General features: G+C 35.4%; 1 protein-coding gene across 1 annotated transcript; it reads right to left on the reverse strand.

Moving 5' to 3' along the window:
- Positions 1–2,773: 2,773 nt before the first annotated feature.
- Positions 2,774–7,858, reverse strand: LOC149411779 (uncharacterized). Its single transcript, XM_089646629.1, has 2 exons — positions 5,459–7,858; positions 2,774–3,096 (listed from the first exon to the last, which is right to left on the reverse strand). Exons 1-2 carry the CDS (start codon positions 7,740–7,742, stop codon positions 3,077–3,079), a joined length of 2,304 nt encoding a protein of 767 aa, XP_089502755.1. The 5' UTR covers positions 7,743–7,858; the 3' UTR covers positions 2,774–3,076.
- Positions 7,859–19,112: the final 11,254 nt, after the last annotated feature.

Genomic DNA, 19,112 nt, shown 5'->3' on the forward strand with positions numbered 1-19,112 from the left:
ATGACTGATGGAAAATTTTCTAGCGAAGCACATACTGTAAAATCAATAAAAAATATAATCAAATAAAACAATCTGACTATCTCTAAAGCAGTTAAAGGAAACAGTACAGTTATCTTAAATAAATCCGATTATTTAGAAAAAGCCCAAGATGTGCTGGATACCAGTAATGTTACCTTATTGAAAAGGGACCCCACCCCTAAATATGCAGCAAATGTAAACGCAATCCTAGATTCGTCGCAAACCTTAATTAAACATAAATACCATAAAAATAGCCTTTCCTTCATGAACCCCCAATGTCCACGCCTACATAGACAACAAAAAGTACATACAAATAACATACAAGTAAAACCAGTAGTGTCATATAAATCAGCTCCTGCCCATAAATTTGCAAAAATTAGAAATAAAATTATAAAAAAAACACTTTTAATTTTTAACCTAAATACGTAATACTCCCTATAAATTATAGAATTTATAGATTACAGACATCACAGTACCTAATAATGCTATCTTAGTTTCGTTTGATAAAGACAGAGACGTTAAAATTCTACATACTTGTAATAAAGGTCGTAAACTAGATAGAAAAGAATGTTTAGAAATTACCTGCTTAAACAAATAATAGACCCTAACTTTGTAATAAATAAGCAATTAGAATCAATTGTTATGTCTCCGCTTTTGTAATTTTGGTAATAATTTCTAAATTGAAATCTGTATTTAGTTTATATAATGACCATTCTTACTCCAATATAAACATGTATCCCCTCAAAAAACAATGAAAATCCTGTTCGTCATAAATATAATATCAATTTGACAATAAAATTGGGACATTAATAATTCATATTACTTGTATGGTTTTTCCCTGAACAATGTTGAAGTGAGCTACAAATCCAAGGTAATTAGCCTTCTGGAATTACCAAAATAATCAGACATTTTACTGTCTAAAACGACTTAGTTACAAATGTAATTAATATAATTGATTAAAACCCTTGCAAAGCACCCCTCCCCTCTCTCCTTGCTCCATATGTTATGTATATAAACCGTAGACTAAGAATAATTTCTACCAGTCTGAAGATGGCTTTAAAGAGCTGAAACCGGCTAAGATCAATAAAATTAAAGTGGAAAAGAGTTTGTACTTGTTTTATAATAACATGTTTATTTAATGTATGATAAATTGAGAATAAGATAATAATAATTGTAAGTGAAGGAGAAGAATTTATAAAGCATGTATTACGTGAAAGAAGAAGAAAATAGTACATTTGGATGTGGCTTACACTTTGTGTTATAATTTTTGTACAATAGATATGTGAAAATTTAAAAAATAGATGAAGAAAAACAATTAAGGACAACTATGTAGGGCGTGGTCTTGGGCCCAGCGCTCACTCAGGAGTGGCGCTTGGTGCTGATAGGCTGCGGTCACCACCGTGTTGGCGGTGGCCATTAGCCGCATCCTGGTTTCAGTGACCCGGTGTTTCATCAGGTCGGCAAATCCATTTAGTCCTAATTCAGTGAAAATTGTTGATGCGCTGCTATATTTCGGCATCCAAATCAGTCGTTCCATCGAGCAAGTTCTGTAGTGACACAATATCTCACACGTATAAAGGCCGGTACAGAATGCGTTGAAAACATAGACATATGAATATTAGTAGACCTGCCCTAAGTGATTAAAAGCGTATTATCCCCACTCCCCATACCGGTTCCATTGAGCCGGCTGGGCTCGCATATGGCCTCAAGTGAAATTTGAAAACGTGACGTCATCATTCTTGTGCGAACTATGGTCGAGGCATCATCGGTTCATTTTACGAAATAACACGGCAAAATGTTGACTTGTGTTATGAAAACTTGTAAAAATAGATGTGAAAAAGAGAATAAATCCAATTGTCGTATTACATTCCATAAGTAAGCATAATTTTACTTTATTTTAAGCTTATGATAAAAATTGGGTGTGATCCTTTTTGAATAAAAACTGGTTTTCTTGACACAACTTTACATTTATTTCAAACTATTGAAACAGGTATAATATATATAAAGAACTGTGCGAATAACACTGCTACGATCGCTCTGACTTATGAGCTTGTTTATTATCGAGTTATTGTTGAGAAAAGAACGAAAAAACACATAATGCGAGCCTTTTTAAAGACTTCAAAAACCACCACATGTAAATAAACCACTTGTCATCGTGATGTCTAGCAGTAAAAATGAAACCTGCTATACCGACCAAATTGACAATATTTTCTAAGCAAGGACTCACACCATTTTGGTTAAACGTAGTAACTTCAAATTTCTAGACTACAGATGTCGGTAGCCTGCAAAATTGAACATATTGCCAGGGGGCGGGATTCAAAAATTGCACTAAATTTTTGAATGATAATCTATTTAAAAATAAACTATAAAACAAACAGAATAAACTAAAAACTCCTAATCTAAATATACCACAAAAATACTAACAAAATAATTCAAAATAGCAGAAATTAACAAAATAAAACCCCCTTTTTTTATGCCCTACTGGTAAACTTATAAATTTAACTGTATAAATGCTGTTGAATTACTCTATTAATTAACTAAAAATAACTAGAAAATTATTAATCCTATTAAATAACCAAAAAAAAATTCAAAAATGACTAAATTACACACGTCTGCATACTAATTTTTACATATTTAAATAGTTCAATAACACAAATAATATAGTTCACACTGAACACAACACAATTATTGTTCCTTTTTTTTTCTTCTTTCTTCTCAGGTCTTCTGCTTGATCCATCCAAGGTAGAGTCGAGAAGATAAGCATCATAGTGTAATGTACATAATCAATCCTTGGTAAGGTCCGGGACGTCAATTACAGGTTTAGTGTCTGAATCCAGGGGCATCAGACATATCTTTGTGATGGGCCTCACAAAGACTCCTTGAGGTGTTTTTAGGGTAACAACTCGTATTACTCCATCCGCTCCAGGGTGTGTATGCAGAATTCGGGCCATTTTCCATAAAGGTGGAGGTAAATGATCTTCCTTTAAAATCACCAGATCGTCTTTTTGCAGTGCCCGTTGAGTGCTGGTCTGCCATTTAGTCCTCTTTTGTAGTTCCATCAGGTAATCTTGCTTCCATCTAGACCAAAAAGATTGAATTAGCGAACTGATCCTCTGATATTGAGTTAGTCTGTTGTCCGGTATCGCCCGGACGTCTCTCTCAGGAATGATACAGGATTCAGTGCCTATAAGGAAATGGTTTGGGGTAAGAGGTTGGTAATCATGGATGTCGTCGGATAAGGAAGTTAATGGACGGGAGTTCAAACAGGCCTCAATCTGACAAATTAAGGTATACAAGAGTTCAAATGTTAATGAAGAATTGTTAATAATTCTATACAAATGGAACTTTGCTGATTTTACTGCTGCTTCCCACAAACCTCCCTGATTAGGGGCTCGAGGGGTTATGAACTTCCACTCAATACCTCTGTTCACTAAATAATTTTGAATATTGTCGTTGTTTTCCCTCAAGCTGGTGTACAGCTCTTTGAGCCTGCTGCTAGCTCCTTTAAAATTACTAGCATTGTCGGAAAAGATCTTTTCAGGTTGTCCCCTACGGGATATAAACCTTTTTAAACTGTTCAAAAAAGCATTGCTAGATAAATCCGAAACTAATTCCAAGTGAACAGCCTTGGTTGAGAAGCAAATAAAGATACATAAATACGATTTTACGAGGGAAGCCTTCCTCAGCGTCCCACTTTTAATTAGAATTGGTCCGGCGTAATCTATTCCGGTGATAGCGAAAGGACGACTCGGCGTAATTCTTTCGGGTGGCAAATTTCCCATGATTTGATGACCGGTTCGGGGACGACATCTAAAACATACAATACATTTATGTAATATCTTTTTAATAGTATTTTTACCAAAGATGGGCCAAAATTTTAATCGTATTTCAGCTAACAAAGCTTGAGGTCCTGCGTGTAGGTTTACATAATGGTAGTGACGTATTATCAATTCAGTTAGCTTATGTTTAGCCGGCAAGATAATTGGGTGTTTTTGTTGGTAAGATAAATGTGTAGCCAAATTCAACCTACCGCCTACATATATTAGACCATCATGTAAGAAGGGATTAAGAGATTTTAAATTACTTTTCTTGTTGACGATGCCATGGTTTTTTAATTCTTTCAATTCCTTTTGAAAGGCGTGTATTTGAGCTGATCTCAATAGACATTTCAAGCCTGATTCCAATTCAGCCACACTTAAATTGTCTGAAATTTTACCCTTAACACTTCTGCAGTTATTGACAAATCGCAATACATACGCAGTAACTCTTTTCAATTTAATAAATGATGAGAATTTTTCAAATATCTCCCATTCTTGAATATCTGTGGATAATAGAATATTTTTGCCTTTGAGTTCCGGAGGGTTTGAACACGAAATATTTGATATAGGCCAAGCGTTGACTCCCTCGGTCAACCAACTTGGTCCATTCCACCATATTGCAGAATTTATCAATTTATCTGTAGTGGTTCCTCTTGAAAGTATATCTGCTGCATTGTCGGCTGATGATACATGTCTCCATAGATCTGGATCACTAAGTTCTTGTATTTCAGCTACTCGGTTTGCAACGAAAGTAGCCCATCTCGTAGGTTGACCTTTCAGCCAGCACAACGTTATCATGGAGTCACACCAATAATGTGTGTCGATCTCCACTATATTTAGCGCTTGTTTTACATTTTTAATTAATTTCGCCAGTAGCACAGCACTACAAAGCTCCAACTTGGGCAGGGAAATACACTTCAATGGCGCCACTCTTGATTTGGACGTTATTAAATGTGAATGCCGCTTACCGACATGGTCCACTGACACCATGTAAACGCAGGCTCCGTAAGCTTTCTCAGATGAGTCGCAAAAACCGTGTAGTTGTAGATATGTAGATTGCCTGCAAATAATTTTTCTTGGTATTTTCAACACATTTAGTTGAATTAATTCTTGAAGGTAGGACCTCCAGGGTGCTAATATTTCATTAGGCAATGGATCATCCCACGCTGCTTTAGACTGCCATAACTTCTGCATTATCAATTTGGCTACAACTATAATCGGTCCTAGAAGACCTAATGGATCGAAGGTTGATGCGATGCAAGATAATATCTGTCTTTTACTCTCGGTTCGACTTGATGGTTTCATTATTACATAAGAAAAATAATCAGATTCATTATTCCATATTAATCCTAATATTTTCTCAGTCTTTGGATTGTCAGTAATAATTTTTTCAGAATTGCCTGATTCGGCAATCTTAGCTTGGCCCGACTCGGCTGACAACTCCAAGACATTGGACCTCCATTTCCTCAAGGTCATCCCCGCAGACAAAAAGATGTTGATTAATTGCTCTTTTAACTCTCTACAGGATTCCATCTCATCTCCTCCGGTTAACAAGTCATCCATATAGAAGTCATTTTCTATGACCTGACTAGCTCTAGGAAAATTTATATTGTTATCCATACCAATTTGCCGTAGACTTCTAGTGGCTAAGAAAGAGGAAGGCCCCAGACCATATGTGACTGTCTTCAGACGGTAATGCTTGAGCACCTCCTGCGGCGACTCGCGCCACACTATCTTCTGCAGGTCACGGTCCGCTTCACACACGTTAATCTGGCGGTACATCTTCTCGATGTCAGCCGTCAGTACTACTTGATGTTTCCTGAAATGCAATAGTTGGGTGTATAAGTCCTTTTGTATAACAGGTCCTGTCATCAAGGCGTCATTGAGAGAAATTCCATTTGAAGTTTTGGCGGAGCCGTCAAAAACGACCCTCACTTTAGTAGTAGTGCTTGATTCTTTTATTACAGCGTGATGAGGTAAAAAATAGGATTCACGATCCCCCTTTGACTGGTCACACACCTCCATATGACCTAATTCCTCATATTCACGCATGAATTGTATATATTGTGTCTTCAATTCGGGATTTGACACAAATTTTCTTTCTAAATTTTTAAATCTTTTTTCAGCAGTGAGCAATGAACTTCCCAGCTGATCAATGCATGCTCGACGCGGTAAACTTACTACGTATCTACCGTCGTCTTGTCTAGTATGAGTACTAGCAAAACTGGCTTCACAAGCCTTTTCTTCATGATTTAGAATCTTAGTGGGATTAATCTCCTCCAATTTCCAAAATTTTTCTATTTGATGACTTATTTTATTTATAGATAAATTACAACAATCTGATACAGGCCTTTGCTTTGGGTACATGTGGATTGGTCCTGATATGATCCATCCCAGTTGCGTACGTTGAAGTGTTGGTCCCGATTCGAGTTTCAATCTATCGTTGGTTAGGATTTCCCAAAAGCTCTCCGCGCCCAACAGGATGTCGATGGGTGCAGCTATATTGAAGTTCGGGTCAGCTAGCTCCAATCCTCGTGGTAACTTGAAGTCTTTTTTCGCCATTGTCACTTGTGGTAAATTTGTTGTAATCTCCTGTAAAATCAGACATGATATTTCACTTTTATAATCAGTATGAAGCGAATTCATCTCCACTGAAATTCTCTTTTTTATGTGAGTGATGTTATTATGGATCCCAGAAACGGGTTTGTTTATCAATTCACATGGTAAATTTAATTTATTAGCAAATTCTGCTCTCATAAAATTTGACTGGGCCCCTGAATCAATCAGAATGCGGGCTTTAAAAATTTTATTGTTACTACCCACAACTCCTATGTTGGCAGTTGACAATAATATTATTTTTTCTGCTTTATCCGATGCAGAAAAATTCGATACTGAAACCTCGTTATCAGCATCCATATTGGAGGCCTCCCGCAGAGGTACCTCATTGTGTAGCAAGGTGTTGTGATTATCTTTGCCACAACGCCTGCAAGAAAAGGTTGCCTTGCAACTCTGTGCCTGGTGACCCACCTTTAAACATTTAAAACAAGCTTGGATTGATTTCGTAGCATCAATCCTCTCATGTAATTTTAATTTTAGAAATTTTTTACAATAATAAATATGGTGACCTTTCTCGTTACAATAAATGCAGTTGTTAGCCTTTACCGCTAAAAATACTGATGAATCTTTTTTGCAATTATTGTTGCCTAGTTGTGTTTTATGTAAGCTAGAAAATTTTTTCTCAGAAGCGTTCATCAGTTCCAATACTTGGGCTCTAGCAGATAAACATTTTAAGAATTCCTTTAACGTAGGTAATTCGTCTTGTAATGTATATTGTTCCCAATTTTTTCGGGTAGCTGCGTCTAATTTATTTGATATTATATAAATAACCAATGGATCCCATTGATCTACCTTGACCCCGATATTTTGTAATGCCTTTAAACTAACGTTTGTTTCATCAATTAGATACCTCAATGCTACAGGCTCTTCTTGTTTCATGTCTTTTAATGAAAATAGAGCTTGGATGTGTTTATGAACGGTAGTTCTTAAATTTGCATAACGTTCATTTAATAATTCCCAAGCGGAAATGTAATTTAATTCAGAAATTTCTAGATTAGCAATTATCTTTAATGCGTTTCCCTTTAAAGTTGATTGCAAATAAAAGAATTTTTGTACGTTGCTTAAAGTACTATTGTTATGGACTAAAGTCTTGAAGGTTTCGACGAAATTAACCCAATTTTTCTGATCGCCATGAAATTCCCGTAATTGGAGGTTGGGTAGTTTAATTTCCACCTTACTTTGATCGACGGATTCTATCGCACCTTTGGCCGTTGCCAAAACTGAGAAATATTGGTTTTCGAAAGCTTCTCGTTGACTATAATTTTCAATTTCGTCTGAATCCGGTAACATTTCAATTTTCTGTTGAACTGCTTCGAATTCATCTAACAATGATTTCACCCGCTCATATCTTAATTTAATTTCATTTACCGACAATGCATTTAAGGAATCCGCGAATCGGGTTAGTTTTCCTTTGATTACGCCGCGTTTGTTTATTAATGACTTCATATTTTCCATTTTTAATTATATTTTGTTAATATCGGTTGACAATTATTTTATTTCAGCAAACACCCGTTTGAAAGAATACCACGACAACCTTGACAATACTATTTGAGAACACTATTCAATAATATTATATTCTTATTTTCAAGTGGGTAGTGATTTTATTTATAATATTGACTCTATTTAAGATTAATCTCGTTTAAATTACATGAGACCTGAATAAACATAAAATGGATGATAGGAAGGAAAGCACTGAATACTTATCTCAGATTTGCGATGTGGTCCACTTTCCTTAATGATTTCCAGTTTCAATCAATTTTGTATCCTTTTGGCTGCTGGTTCTTTGTTTTTTTACATACAATCTCCTGATCGTAATCCGGTTGAAGGATCAAATGATAAAAATTGGGGGTGATCCTTTTTGAATAAAAACTGGTTTTCTTGACACAACTTTACATTTATTTCAAACTATTGAAACAGGTATAATATATATAAAGAACTGTGCGAATAACACTGCTACGATCGCTCTGACTTATGAGCTTGTTTATTATCGAGTTATTGTTGAGAAAAGAACGAAAAAACACATTATGCGAGCCTTTTTAAAGACTTCAAAAACCACCACATGTAAATAAACCACTTGTCATCGTGATGTCTAGCAGTAAAAATGAAACCTGCTATACCGACCAAATTGACAATATTTTCTAAGCAAGGACTCACACCATTTTGGTTAAACGTAGTAACTTCAAATTTCTAGACTACAGATGTCGGTAGCCTGCAAAATTGAACAGCTTATTCACACCGTATTATATGGATCAGTTTTAGAAACATATACTATCACATCACAATGTAGCGATTCTCAAGTGTGCTCATCGTTGTTTACTGGGGTAAGTAAATTATGAGACATTTGTAAAAGTGTCTTAACTAAATACTCTGAAACTAACTACGACTCTGAAAATAGAAGCTGCCTTACTTTGCCGAATTTGGACTTCGCAAATTAGTTCATAACGTGGCGAGTAATTTGCGCTCCCATGTAAAAATGTCTATTCATTCAAAAGCAGATTTTACTTTTAAGAACTAAATGGTGATATTATAATGCGAGATGCCTATTTACTGTCAGATTGATTTACTGACGAATCACAGTCAGCCTTACTCCCTTCGTTCTTCAACAGTTGATTTTACCCCTCGCCATTATCTTCTCGTCTATTAATTCCTATGTCTGTGGTTGAAAAGTATTTTTTAACAGTATTGCTGGATTTGAAAAATCTGCGGGTATTCATATTATACACTACGCTAAGGCTTCTCCTTTGTCGTTCAATATCGCCATCGTCCGATAGGTCTTGATTAATAATGTGCCCCAAGTATTTTACGTTCGAACATGTATTTATTCTTGTTAAGGCTTCTTAACCAGCGGACGAGAATTCAAATTTCATTAAAAGACGGTCTTGCAATCGGACGTTTTTTTAAAACGAGACAGAAATACCGAATTCATTCCACTGCGAGACGTACAGCCGCGCGGCTGACGAAAACTACAGCATGGTTCCGATGAAATAACAATTATTGTTGTTGAATTTTCGGTTGTAGCTTTCTTCGTAATAAGTAGTTACATACATATTTGTAAATTATACGTCGGAGTGCGTAGACATAAATAAATACAAATGCAGTTTGTTGACATGGTAGATATAAAATATGTAGTTATATGAATATACATTTAAAAAAAAATTCAAATATTTCTTTAATTTGTTTTTTAAAATATTTTACATTTGTTTTCCAAAGGTGAGTAAAAATCTTTATTTTACTTATTTATTCGTTTGTCCGAAAGGTATTAATAATAATAATAAATTTATTTCACATAAAAAATTATACAATAAAACATGCGGAAACTTTCACTAGCCAACTAGTAATGGATCCTGTTTTAGGCCAGTCAAATTGACAAGTTTTGTTCATATAATAATTTAGCACTTAATATAAAACAAAACCGGTAAAGTAAATAACAGCCAGATAATAGTAATAAAAAGACAGATCACCACAGTAGTTGTAAGGTAGAAAAAATGGGAAGGGTAGTTTATAAGTTTATAATATAGTTGGATGATTAGAAAATAATCGATAGCATTGATAAATAAAGTACAGATTAATACAGAATTGACAATTGTGTTCAGAGGTGATAAATGTGTGTTTTTGTATTGTATAGACTTTAAAAAATTATGTATCAGTGTTTTGAAAATAATGTACATATATATTTTTTATAATGAGATTATCTATTGATCAACATATGTTCACTTTTTACCCTCCCTAAATCAAAGAGCCAGTCGTTGACGTCGTGGTTTTTTATTGGGACTATTGGATTATTCCTTGAAAGTCGAGTGTCGTGAAGGTGGTCGATGGAAGGGCTGACGTTGTTTTTGTGCAAGTAATATAATCTTTCTAATATACAGTTGTTTAACATCGAGAACATTTATTTCCGTGAATAATGCATCACTGGGGTACCCGAATGGTTTTTTAAGGATGACTCTTAGTAGTGATTTCTATGCTTTAACCAGGGAGTCTAATATTGTTTTGGCACAGCCACCACAACCTAGGGATACATATTCGAGTAAAGAATAACACATGGAATAGTAGGTATATTGATTTCATATCTTTTAAAAAGAGAATATTTCTGATGGTCATAAAGAGGTGGGTAAGTTTTCTGACTTTTGAGGCAGTTGAGTTAATGTGTTTTTCCCATCTCAGATATTTGTCTATGGTGATTCCTAAATATTTTAAACTATCTACGGATTCTAGGTTTTTGCAGGTACAAGTATTCGGTTCATTACAAATGTGAATAGTAATATTCAGTATTTCCTTGGGTTGTCCCGCTTGAGTTGCACTAAAACGAATAAATTTTGTCTTTTCCGTGTTGAGAGTAAGGAGATTATTATCTAGCCAATGTTTAACATTGTTTATCCCAATTTCGGATTATCTATGCGTTTTGAACCAGTTTTTTGCCTCAAATATTAAGACCGTATCGTCAGCAAAAGTGATGATATGATCGGCAAGGTTACTGTTACAAAGATCATTGATATAAATACTAAACAATATCGGTCCTAAAGTATTTCCCTGTGGAATACCAAATTCGATGTTGGCTGGATCGCTTAGAGTGCCACTAATATTAACTCTTTGGCTTAGATTTTCTAGATAGCTTCCTAACCATTTAAGTAACTGCCCCTGAATACCGATTAGCTGAAGTTTTTTCAAAAGGATTTTTTGCGAGATGGTATCGAAAGCTTTAGCCAGATCCATAAAAAACGCGATGCTTTTAATTCCACGATCGATGTTATTAGAAATGACTTTAGTAAGATTGTCAATGGCATTTTCAGTACCTAAACCCGGTCGGAAGCCAAATTGTCTTTCAAAAAGAATGTTATTATCTTCAAGGTAAAAGCAAAGACGGTTTTTGACAATTTTCTCGATAATTTTTGAGACCGAATTGACCAGAGATATCGGCCGGTAATTTCGCAGATTTATCTCCATTTTTGTGTAGTAATACAACAATTGAATGTTTTAGATGGTTAGTGAATATTCTTGATTTGAGACTTAGATTCGAGATAAAAGCTATCGGAGTTGCTATGAATGACTTAATTACTTTTAGCAGAGCTTTCACGTCTTTTAGTGATTCGTCCTTTATGTCAAGGATGCCTCTTATTTCTACATTACTTGACTTTAAGGCCCGTTCTTGGAACTAGATACTATTCTCCAGCAAAACGATTCTGGCTTCCAGTGCAGAATTCTTTGCTGTAAGCTCATCATTACGGTGTTCGACGTCACGGATTCTGGCCATAAAGTTTTCATATTGCGCGTTCATAAATTGAATGCTTTCCAGTATCTTGTTGTTTTTGTCCATGATGTCGTTCTGTTTTTTTTCCAGGTTGTTCGTTTTGGTCATGACTAAGACCTGAATATCTTCGAGATTAGCGAGGTATGATGATGATGATGGAGCTCCTTGATCTTTAGTGGCCGTTAATTTTTTAGGCGGATCCAAAAGTGCGTTATCGCTAGCGGGGGCCGATTGTGTGTCCTTCTTACACTGTTTACACTTCTGTTGCTCTCGACGTTCTTAAGTGAGTCGACGGTAGGTGCTTTCCGTTATTCCTCCGCAGGCTAGGTTGTATGTGCCTTTACACACCGAACACACAAATATCGACTCGTCTGATAGAATAACTTCAGGGCATACGCGGCAGTGCATTGTGATTGATTTTTAATAACTACCGACACGATGATGTTTTGTTAAATTTAGTATTTTTTCTGAATTAAACTAAGTGCGACAATAAAACACCTTGATATTATTTGAATATGTCAAACTTTGATGCCACGACAGGAAGCAATATAGTTTCTTACTGAATTTTGCGATTTAACCTTTAAATCGCAAAAAATAAACCTTTGAACGGAGTAAAATTAATATAAACTAGTCACACGGATATTGTCTATGATCGCAATTTTTTAATTGCAAATCTTTTTGAAAATAGGGTTTACTCCTTAAAACTGAAGTAGTATATATCTTAAAAGTAGGTTTAATTTCCAAATATTTATTTTTTATTAAAACTCAAATAACATTGTTTACATCACTTTATTTCGATACAAAATCTCAACATGTTTCATGAACCAAGTTCACTTCATCAAGAGCACAAGTATACTTGTTAGTTATTAGTATACTTGTGCTCCTGATGAAGTGAACTTGGTTCATGAAACATGTTGAGATTTTGTATCGAAATAAAGTGATGTAAACAATGTTATTTGTGTTTTAATAAAAAATAAATAATGCCATCACAAAGTGAAAAGCAGTTAGAAGAAGTTTTCTTCGAAAAAAAGAAATTCCAAATATATTCTACGGTACCTACCTACATATATAGTTATGCGATTGCATAATATTGTATCGCATTCATGTATTTGTTTTCATAGTTAACGGAGCGACCTGACTAGTCTAATGTCGTCTAATGTCGAAATGTTATTAAATTCGCGAGGTAAATTTCGATTAAAAAATCATAGGTTAGTATGTCAAAAATAACCTCGTGTTTTTTCCTAAAACAAGAAGCTCAATTCACAATATGACATTACGAAACTAACAAAAAGTAACACAAACAATATTAAATATGTTGAATTATACCAATGTAATAGTGAATTGGATAATGAAATAGAAATAATGAAAAAAAAATGATTTGAATCGCACATCAAAATTTATTTGGTTCGTGGCACTTTTTGACCACCAATCACAAACAGTTTCACGTACTTTGGCATAAGTTTTAACATTTATACATGAAACATCGATGTCAGACATAAACTCCTGATAGTCCATAGTTGATTCTTTTCCCTGGAAATTAAACAAAATTATCGCCAAATGTTATAAAAAATATGTGCTTATTCTGACTGATTCTTTCGAACGACCCAGTAGCATATAAGTACGTACAATGTACACGGATAATTAAATATCACTAACCTTTGTTTTTTCTGAAAATATATCTCCCACGTACGTTTTTGATGTCGTAATTTGTGTTTTCTAATAAAACTTTTTTCCAGGGGTATTTTCCTCCCCATTTTTAAGCGAGGAGTTTCTTTAAAGTGTCATTAACTAGACTGGCGTGGATGAGACGTCCGCTCGCCGCCCGGTCGCGGCCATAAATGAACCACTCACTAGATCAATATCTTCGGGTTTTTAGTACTGAGCCCATGGGTCCTAATGTTTGCCATAGATAAAAGTCTGTAACTGAAAAATATACGTCACTACTACACATACTCACCATCGACTAGGATAGAAACTATAAAAAAGGCGTAACCATAGACAATATAATTCTCATTCGGAGCCAACCCATTGGCTAGCCTAAAATCGGCCAATGACAGCGGCCTATAAACATGCATGAAGTTCGTGACAGCGGCCTATAAACATGCATGAAGTTCGTATTGGAATGTGGAAAATATACGTCACAAGTCACCCATAGAGATTACCGTGTCTTTTTTTCTGACCCACCTTTTTCTCGGAGTTATACCCCCCTGGTCGCGGCGGAGACTGACGAAATTTTGTCTTGTGCCGAGTTAATAAAAATGCAGAAACGCGAATCGAAATCAATTACTATTATATACTTTAAGAATATTTTTTTTTGGTCATAATTTATTTCTAAGGTTTCAATAATGTCTTGGTAAATTCTTTTTGTAAAAAAATCTGAATTATACATATTTGTAAGACCATAAATAAATAGTCCAATTGAGGGATTTTCGTCACAAAACGCGTGCTCGGATTTATTTATTGGTAATTTTATTTGAAATAAAAACAAAATTCTTATACATAATTCTGGTTGATAATTTATTAATTTTTTATACTGTATTATTATATGATTTGAAATATTTGTTGTATAATACAAATTGACATTTGAAAATGCAACAAATCTGCGCATCGTCCAACGGTAACACTTTATTATGATATGAAAATAATATTATTTTTCAAAATTTAACATCTTACTTTACTAGATAAAATAAAGATCTTTCGAAATCAATTTGTGTTTTTTTTTCTAGAAAAGTGTCCATACGTCTAAAAGTGGCCTCAAAAATGCCAAATTTCAGGTCAAGTCTACCTATTTCGCCTTAAGGTGCATCTGGATTATTTCCTTAGTGAAACGCAATCAATTCCGTCTTCTTCGGGTTGTGCTGTTTTCCACATTCTTCACAAATATTTAGCAGTAATCTTAATCCCTTGATTGATGGAGCTAGAAGGATCATATTGACCGCGTAGTTTATATGGTTTATGGATACATTGTTAATAAAACAGCCCGCTCTGATATCCAGGCAACTTGACAACTCGTCCATGTATACATTAAACAAGTTGGGGAAAATACAGCCTCCTTACCTTACTTCTGACAGCAATTATATTGGCTGGGAGTATGTACTTGCCCACCGTACAACATTTTCCTGCTGGGAGTGCCATCGGGGTAGTGTGTTAATATAATGTTTTTTGAAAAACCCTGTCGAAGGCTTTACTTAGGTCTAAGAAGCACCCGTATATGGTAGTTTTTCGTTCCTTGTAGAATTCTCTTATTTGATTTGCAGTGTATATTGCCATATTAGTGGATAATCTACATTTAAAGCCCATCTGGTTATCTTTATACATTAATTTATGATGTGTTTCATTTAATATGACCTTTTCAAATAATCTTGCAGTTATATTTGCTAAGGATATTGGCCTGTAATTGCTGGAGTTGTTTTTTCAGGCTGTCCCGATTTCAGGATTGGAGTTATAATTGTTTTCGTTATTGCACCCGGTAGATGGTTGTGTTAAAAGTATGGATGGTTGTGTTGAACAGTATGTTTAGTAGTTTAGGTATGTATCTACCTTCGTATCTTATGTGTTCAATACTTAGACTATCAAGTCTCGGAGATTTTCCAGCCTAAGTGTATATTATAGACTTCATTATATTACTTTCAGAGAGGTAAAAGTTTTGTCCATCATATTTCACAATATTAAGGACAATCGGTACTTTATTTCCGGAAATATCTGCAAAGGTTCTAGTAAGACTCTTGGCAATTTCCTTCATGTTTGTGGACCCATCGATTTGGCTGGCCATTCGAGTTTTCGGTTTGATCAGGTTATTGCTTTACTTCCTGAATTGGGCGAACTGCTTTGTGTCAAGTGATTTTACAATATCATCCATCTTTTTTGTTTTATTTTTATTTTTTACTATATATTACACACTTAACAAATATGAGGCAAAAAAAGTCCCGATAAACTGCTTTTTAGCAGTTTGTCAACCGGGTTCTTTACATTATAAATCTTATTGTATTGAATTTACAGTAACATTTTTACAACTATATATATATTTTAGCAATATATTTACCAATATTATTACTTCCCTAAAAGGGAAATCGATTTTATATGTGGGTAGAATAATTGTGTGCACCAGTAATAAAACTCTATTAACAACTTTAACATTTATTATAAAATTCTGTTACTACACATATTGTTCTGGGAAGTTAATATTAAGCAAGAGACTCATTATAAAAGCTTTTACTCTCAAGGCGTGTCGAGTTAAATATTACCTCGATAGTTGAAAAAATGCAAGTCATGACAGTTGAATTTACGAATGGATAAAATGATGCTATAATGAATTTAATGGGCGCCAGCTCAGAATCACATAATTCTGAACAAATTTATATAATGTTACGTAATACAAGTTACCCTATAAAAAGGATGCACACTAGCCCCAATTTCCCCTCACTAGTTGCGACACACGCGACCAGATGGTCGAAATACGTGATCGACTTGGACCACCCACACTGCTCGCGGTCAACACGGGCGGCCCTAAGCGCGCTTCGGCAGTGCAAATCCGACCTTGGTCTTAGCAACACGGTCGCTCACGATGGCGAAAACCCCTCGCGGGCATGGCTTGCATGATTACGCAATAACGGACGCGATCTCGTTCCAGTTTAACTAGATACATTTCGCCATCAAACTAGCAGTCATGTTTATTATCTCGGTTCGAACTAAACTCAATGGAGTCCCGTTCTCGTGTAAAATCCCGAGTGCATATTACCACACCATCAGTACCGCTGCCTTTTAAGCGCGGGAAACCTGGGTCAACATGATGTACCACATCTCAAGGCAAATCGTAAGCTTTCAACCTTCCCCCTTTTCTTGTGTTCAATTCTCGTAAATTCATGTAGAATCCACGCTTTATCTGGTCGTCACAAATTAGTAGAGAGAGTTAGTAGGGAGATCTATGTCAACCTGTATTTCTCGAGACAATTAATATACCTTGTGCCTTACTACCCATGTGTTATTATTGTGTGATAAACCTACCCTTTGACCTCCTAACCGATGGACGAGCCTGATGACCAAAGAAGCTGCCCGCCCCTGATAGTACACGAGCCTCATCTCTCTACCATTTTATCTGAGCTTAGCCAATTTAATAACCAGGTTCGATTCCCGGTTTAACCATAACTTAGCACTGGCGCAAAAACGTGGTTTTTTTTGGTAATTAATCGTCCATCGGGAGGTCAAATTGGAAATAATCTTGTACTCCTTCACTCTGTTTTCATGCCTTGTTTTGTATTAACCTTTGAATAACAATGTTTTCTTCCAATAAATCTTAGCTATTCTACAAACCATCGCGTCAAATTTAAAACAACCGTGTCACATTAAAACCATTCGGTGTCAAATTACAAGTTTTACGAATCGTCACTCGACAAAATTTTAAGTACCGGTATTCCATCACAAGGTGCGCAACCAACATTTACTTCTTTTCGGAAATCTCAAACATCACATAGTGATCCAAAACCACAATGGTTTACTTTCCAAGTGTAACTATTAGAGAGAATGAACTACAATAATCTACAATTCAACAGTTTCAAATCTTGTACATGATACAAAATAAATTCCTTGTTAGTGGAGCCATAAGCCAGCATCGTTCTGCAAAATACATAGACAAGGAAAACTAACGCCCTTCTGTCATTTGATAATTCCGCTTTATATGTAATAAAGGTGGGTAGAGTATCCTTTTTGAAAGAAAAGTCTTGAAAGCCGACTTACCCTTTACATATAATTGAGATTCGCGATTGACGTAAACCCGGACCCTCGGCGCTTCTCCGCAATGGCCTGTCGATTGTCCAAGGGAAAGGGAATCTTTACGAGTAAATAACCAAACACTGGTTCTGCTTAAATTCAGACAATTTGTCTCGAATCACAAACAACCCTCCAATTAATTGTTGAAAGAAACAAACAATACTCTCTCGAAATCTGCACTTTGAAATTTTTTTTTTTCGGAAGAAATTTTTTTCAAAAATTTTCTTCACTCATCTAGGACTTTGAACTTTTTCGGAAATTTTTTTCAAAACGCACAATCTCAGGGACTTTTCCACTAAAATTGCAAGGAGACCCCTGGCCGTTTTTTTCTCAAATCAAAGACTTGGAAATTTTTTTCAAAAAAATTTCCTTCACTCATCTAGGACTTTGAACTTTTTCGGAATTTTTTTTCAAAACACACAATCTCAGGGACTTTTCCACTAAAATTGCAAGGAGACCCCTGGCCGTTTTTTTTCTCAAATCAAAGACTTGGAAATTTTTTTCAAAAAATTTTCTTCACTCATCTAGGACTTTGAAATTTTTCGGAAATTTTTCAAAAACGCACAATCTCAGGGACTTTTCCATCAAAAACACAAGGAAACCGCTGGCCATTTTTTTTTCCATAATTGGAACTTTGAAAATTTTTCGGAAATTTTTCAAAAACGCACAATCTCAGGGATTTTTCCATCAAAAACACAAGGAAACCGCTGGCCATTTTTTTCCATAATTGGAACTTTGAAATTTTTTCGGAAATTTTTTTCAAAACGCACAATCTCAGGGACTTTTCCACTAAAATTGCAAGGAAACCCCTGGCCGTTTTGTTTTCACAAATCAAAGACTTGGTCACTCATCTAGGACTTTGAAAATTTTTCGGAAATTTTTCAAAAACGCACATCTCAGGGACTTTTCCATCAAAAACACAAGGAAACCGCTGGCCATTTTTTTTCCATACTGGGACTTTGGAAAATTTCACAAAATTCTTCACCTACCACCACAAGCAAACCCCTGGTATTTTTTTTTTTTTTGAAAAACAACCAGCCACACACTCAGACAATTCTTTTTCTTCTCACAAAGTCTAAATCAACTTCCACAAAATGAATCCTCAAAACAACACCTTAGGCATAATAGCCAACATCTGCTCTCAAAGTACGCAAAGTTTAGAAAAGGAATTAAAAGACAGGAATATTTCTCCTTTCAACAAAACCAAAAACGTCCTGATTAAGTACGCAGCATTTTACAACAAGAAATACATAAAAGGGCTGCAATTTCAACCCGGCAGTATAATTGCTGACACAAACAGACACAATCTACGCAGGAAACATGTTACCTTTAAGGAAAACGACACAGTTTGGAGACGCAACAACACACTCTCACAAGGTGCTTTGTACTTCTCTGCAAAACTGGCTCCTCGCTTTGTTAAAGCAAAAGTGCTGAGAAAAATCTCAGATGTAGTATATACCCTATCGGACGCCTCTGGTAAACACATCGGTAACTACCACGTGAAAGATATTGTCAAACTAGGAAGTGTGGACACAATGGACACCACCTTCACTAGGTCACCACACACATAGCTAACAAACTTTTGGCTCTACCTTTGTCCCACGAGATTTGGCCCTCGTGCAGACAAATAGCATGTCTTATCGCGT

This window comes from Hesperophylax consimilis, chromosome 25 (assembly GCF_061612785.1).
Source record: "Hesperophylax consimilis isolate HC1 chromosome 25, BYU_Hcon_1.0, whole genome shotgun sequence".
In the NCBI taxonomy this organism is placed as follows: domain Eukaryota; kingdom Metazoa; phylum Arthropoda; class Insecta; order Trichoptera; family Limnephilidae; genus Hesperophylax; species Hesperophylax consimilis.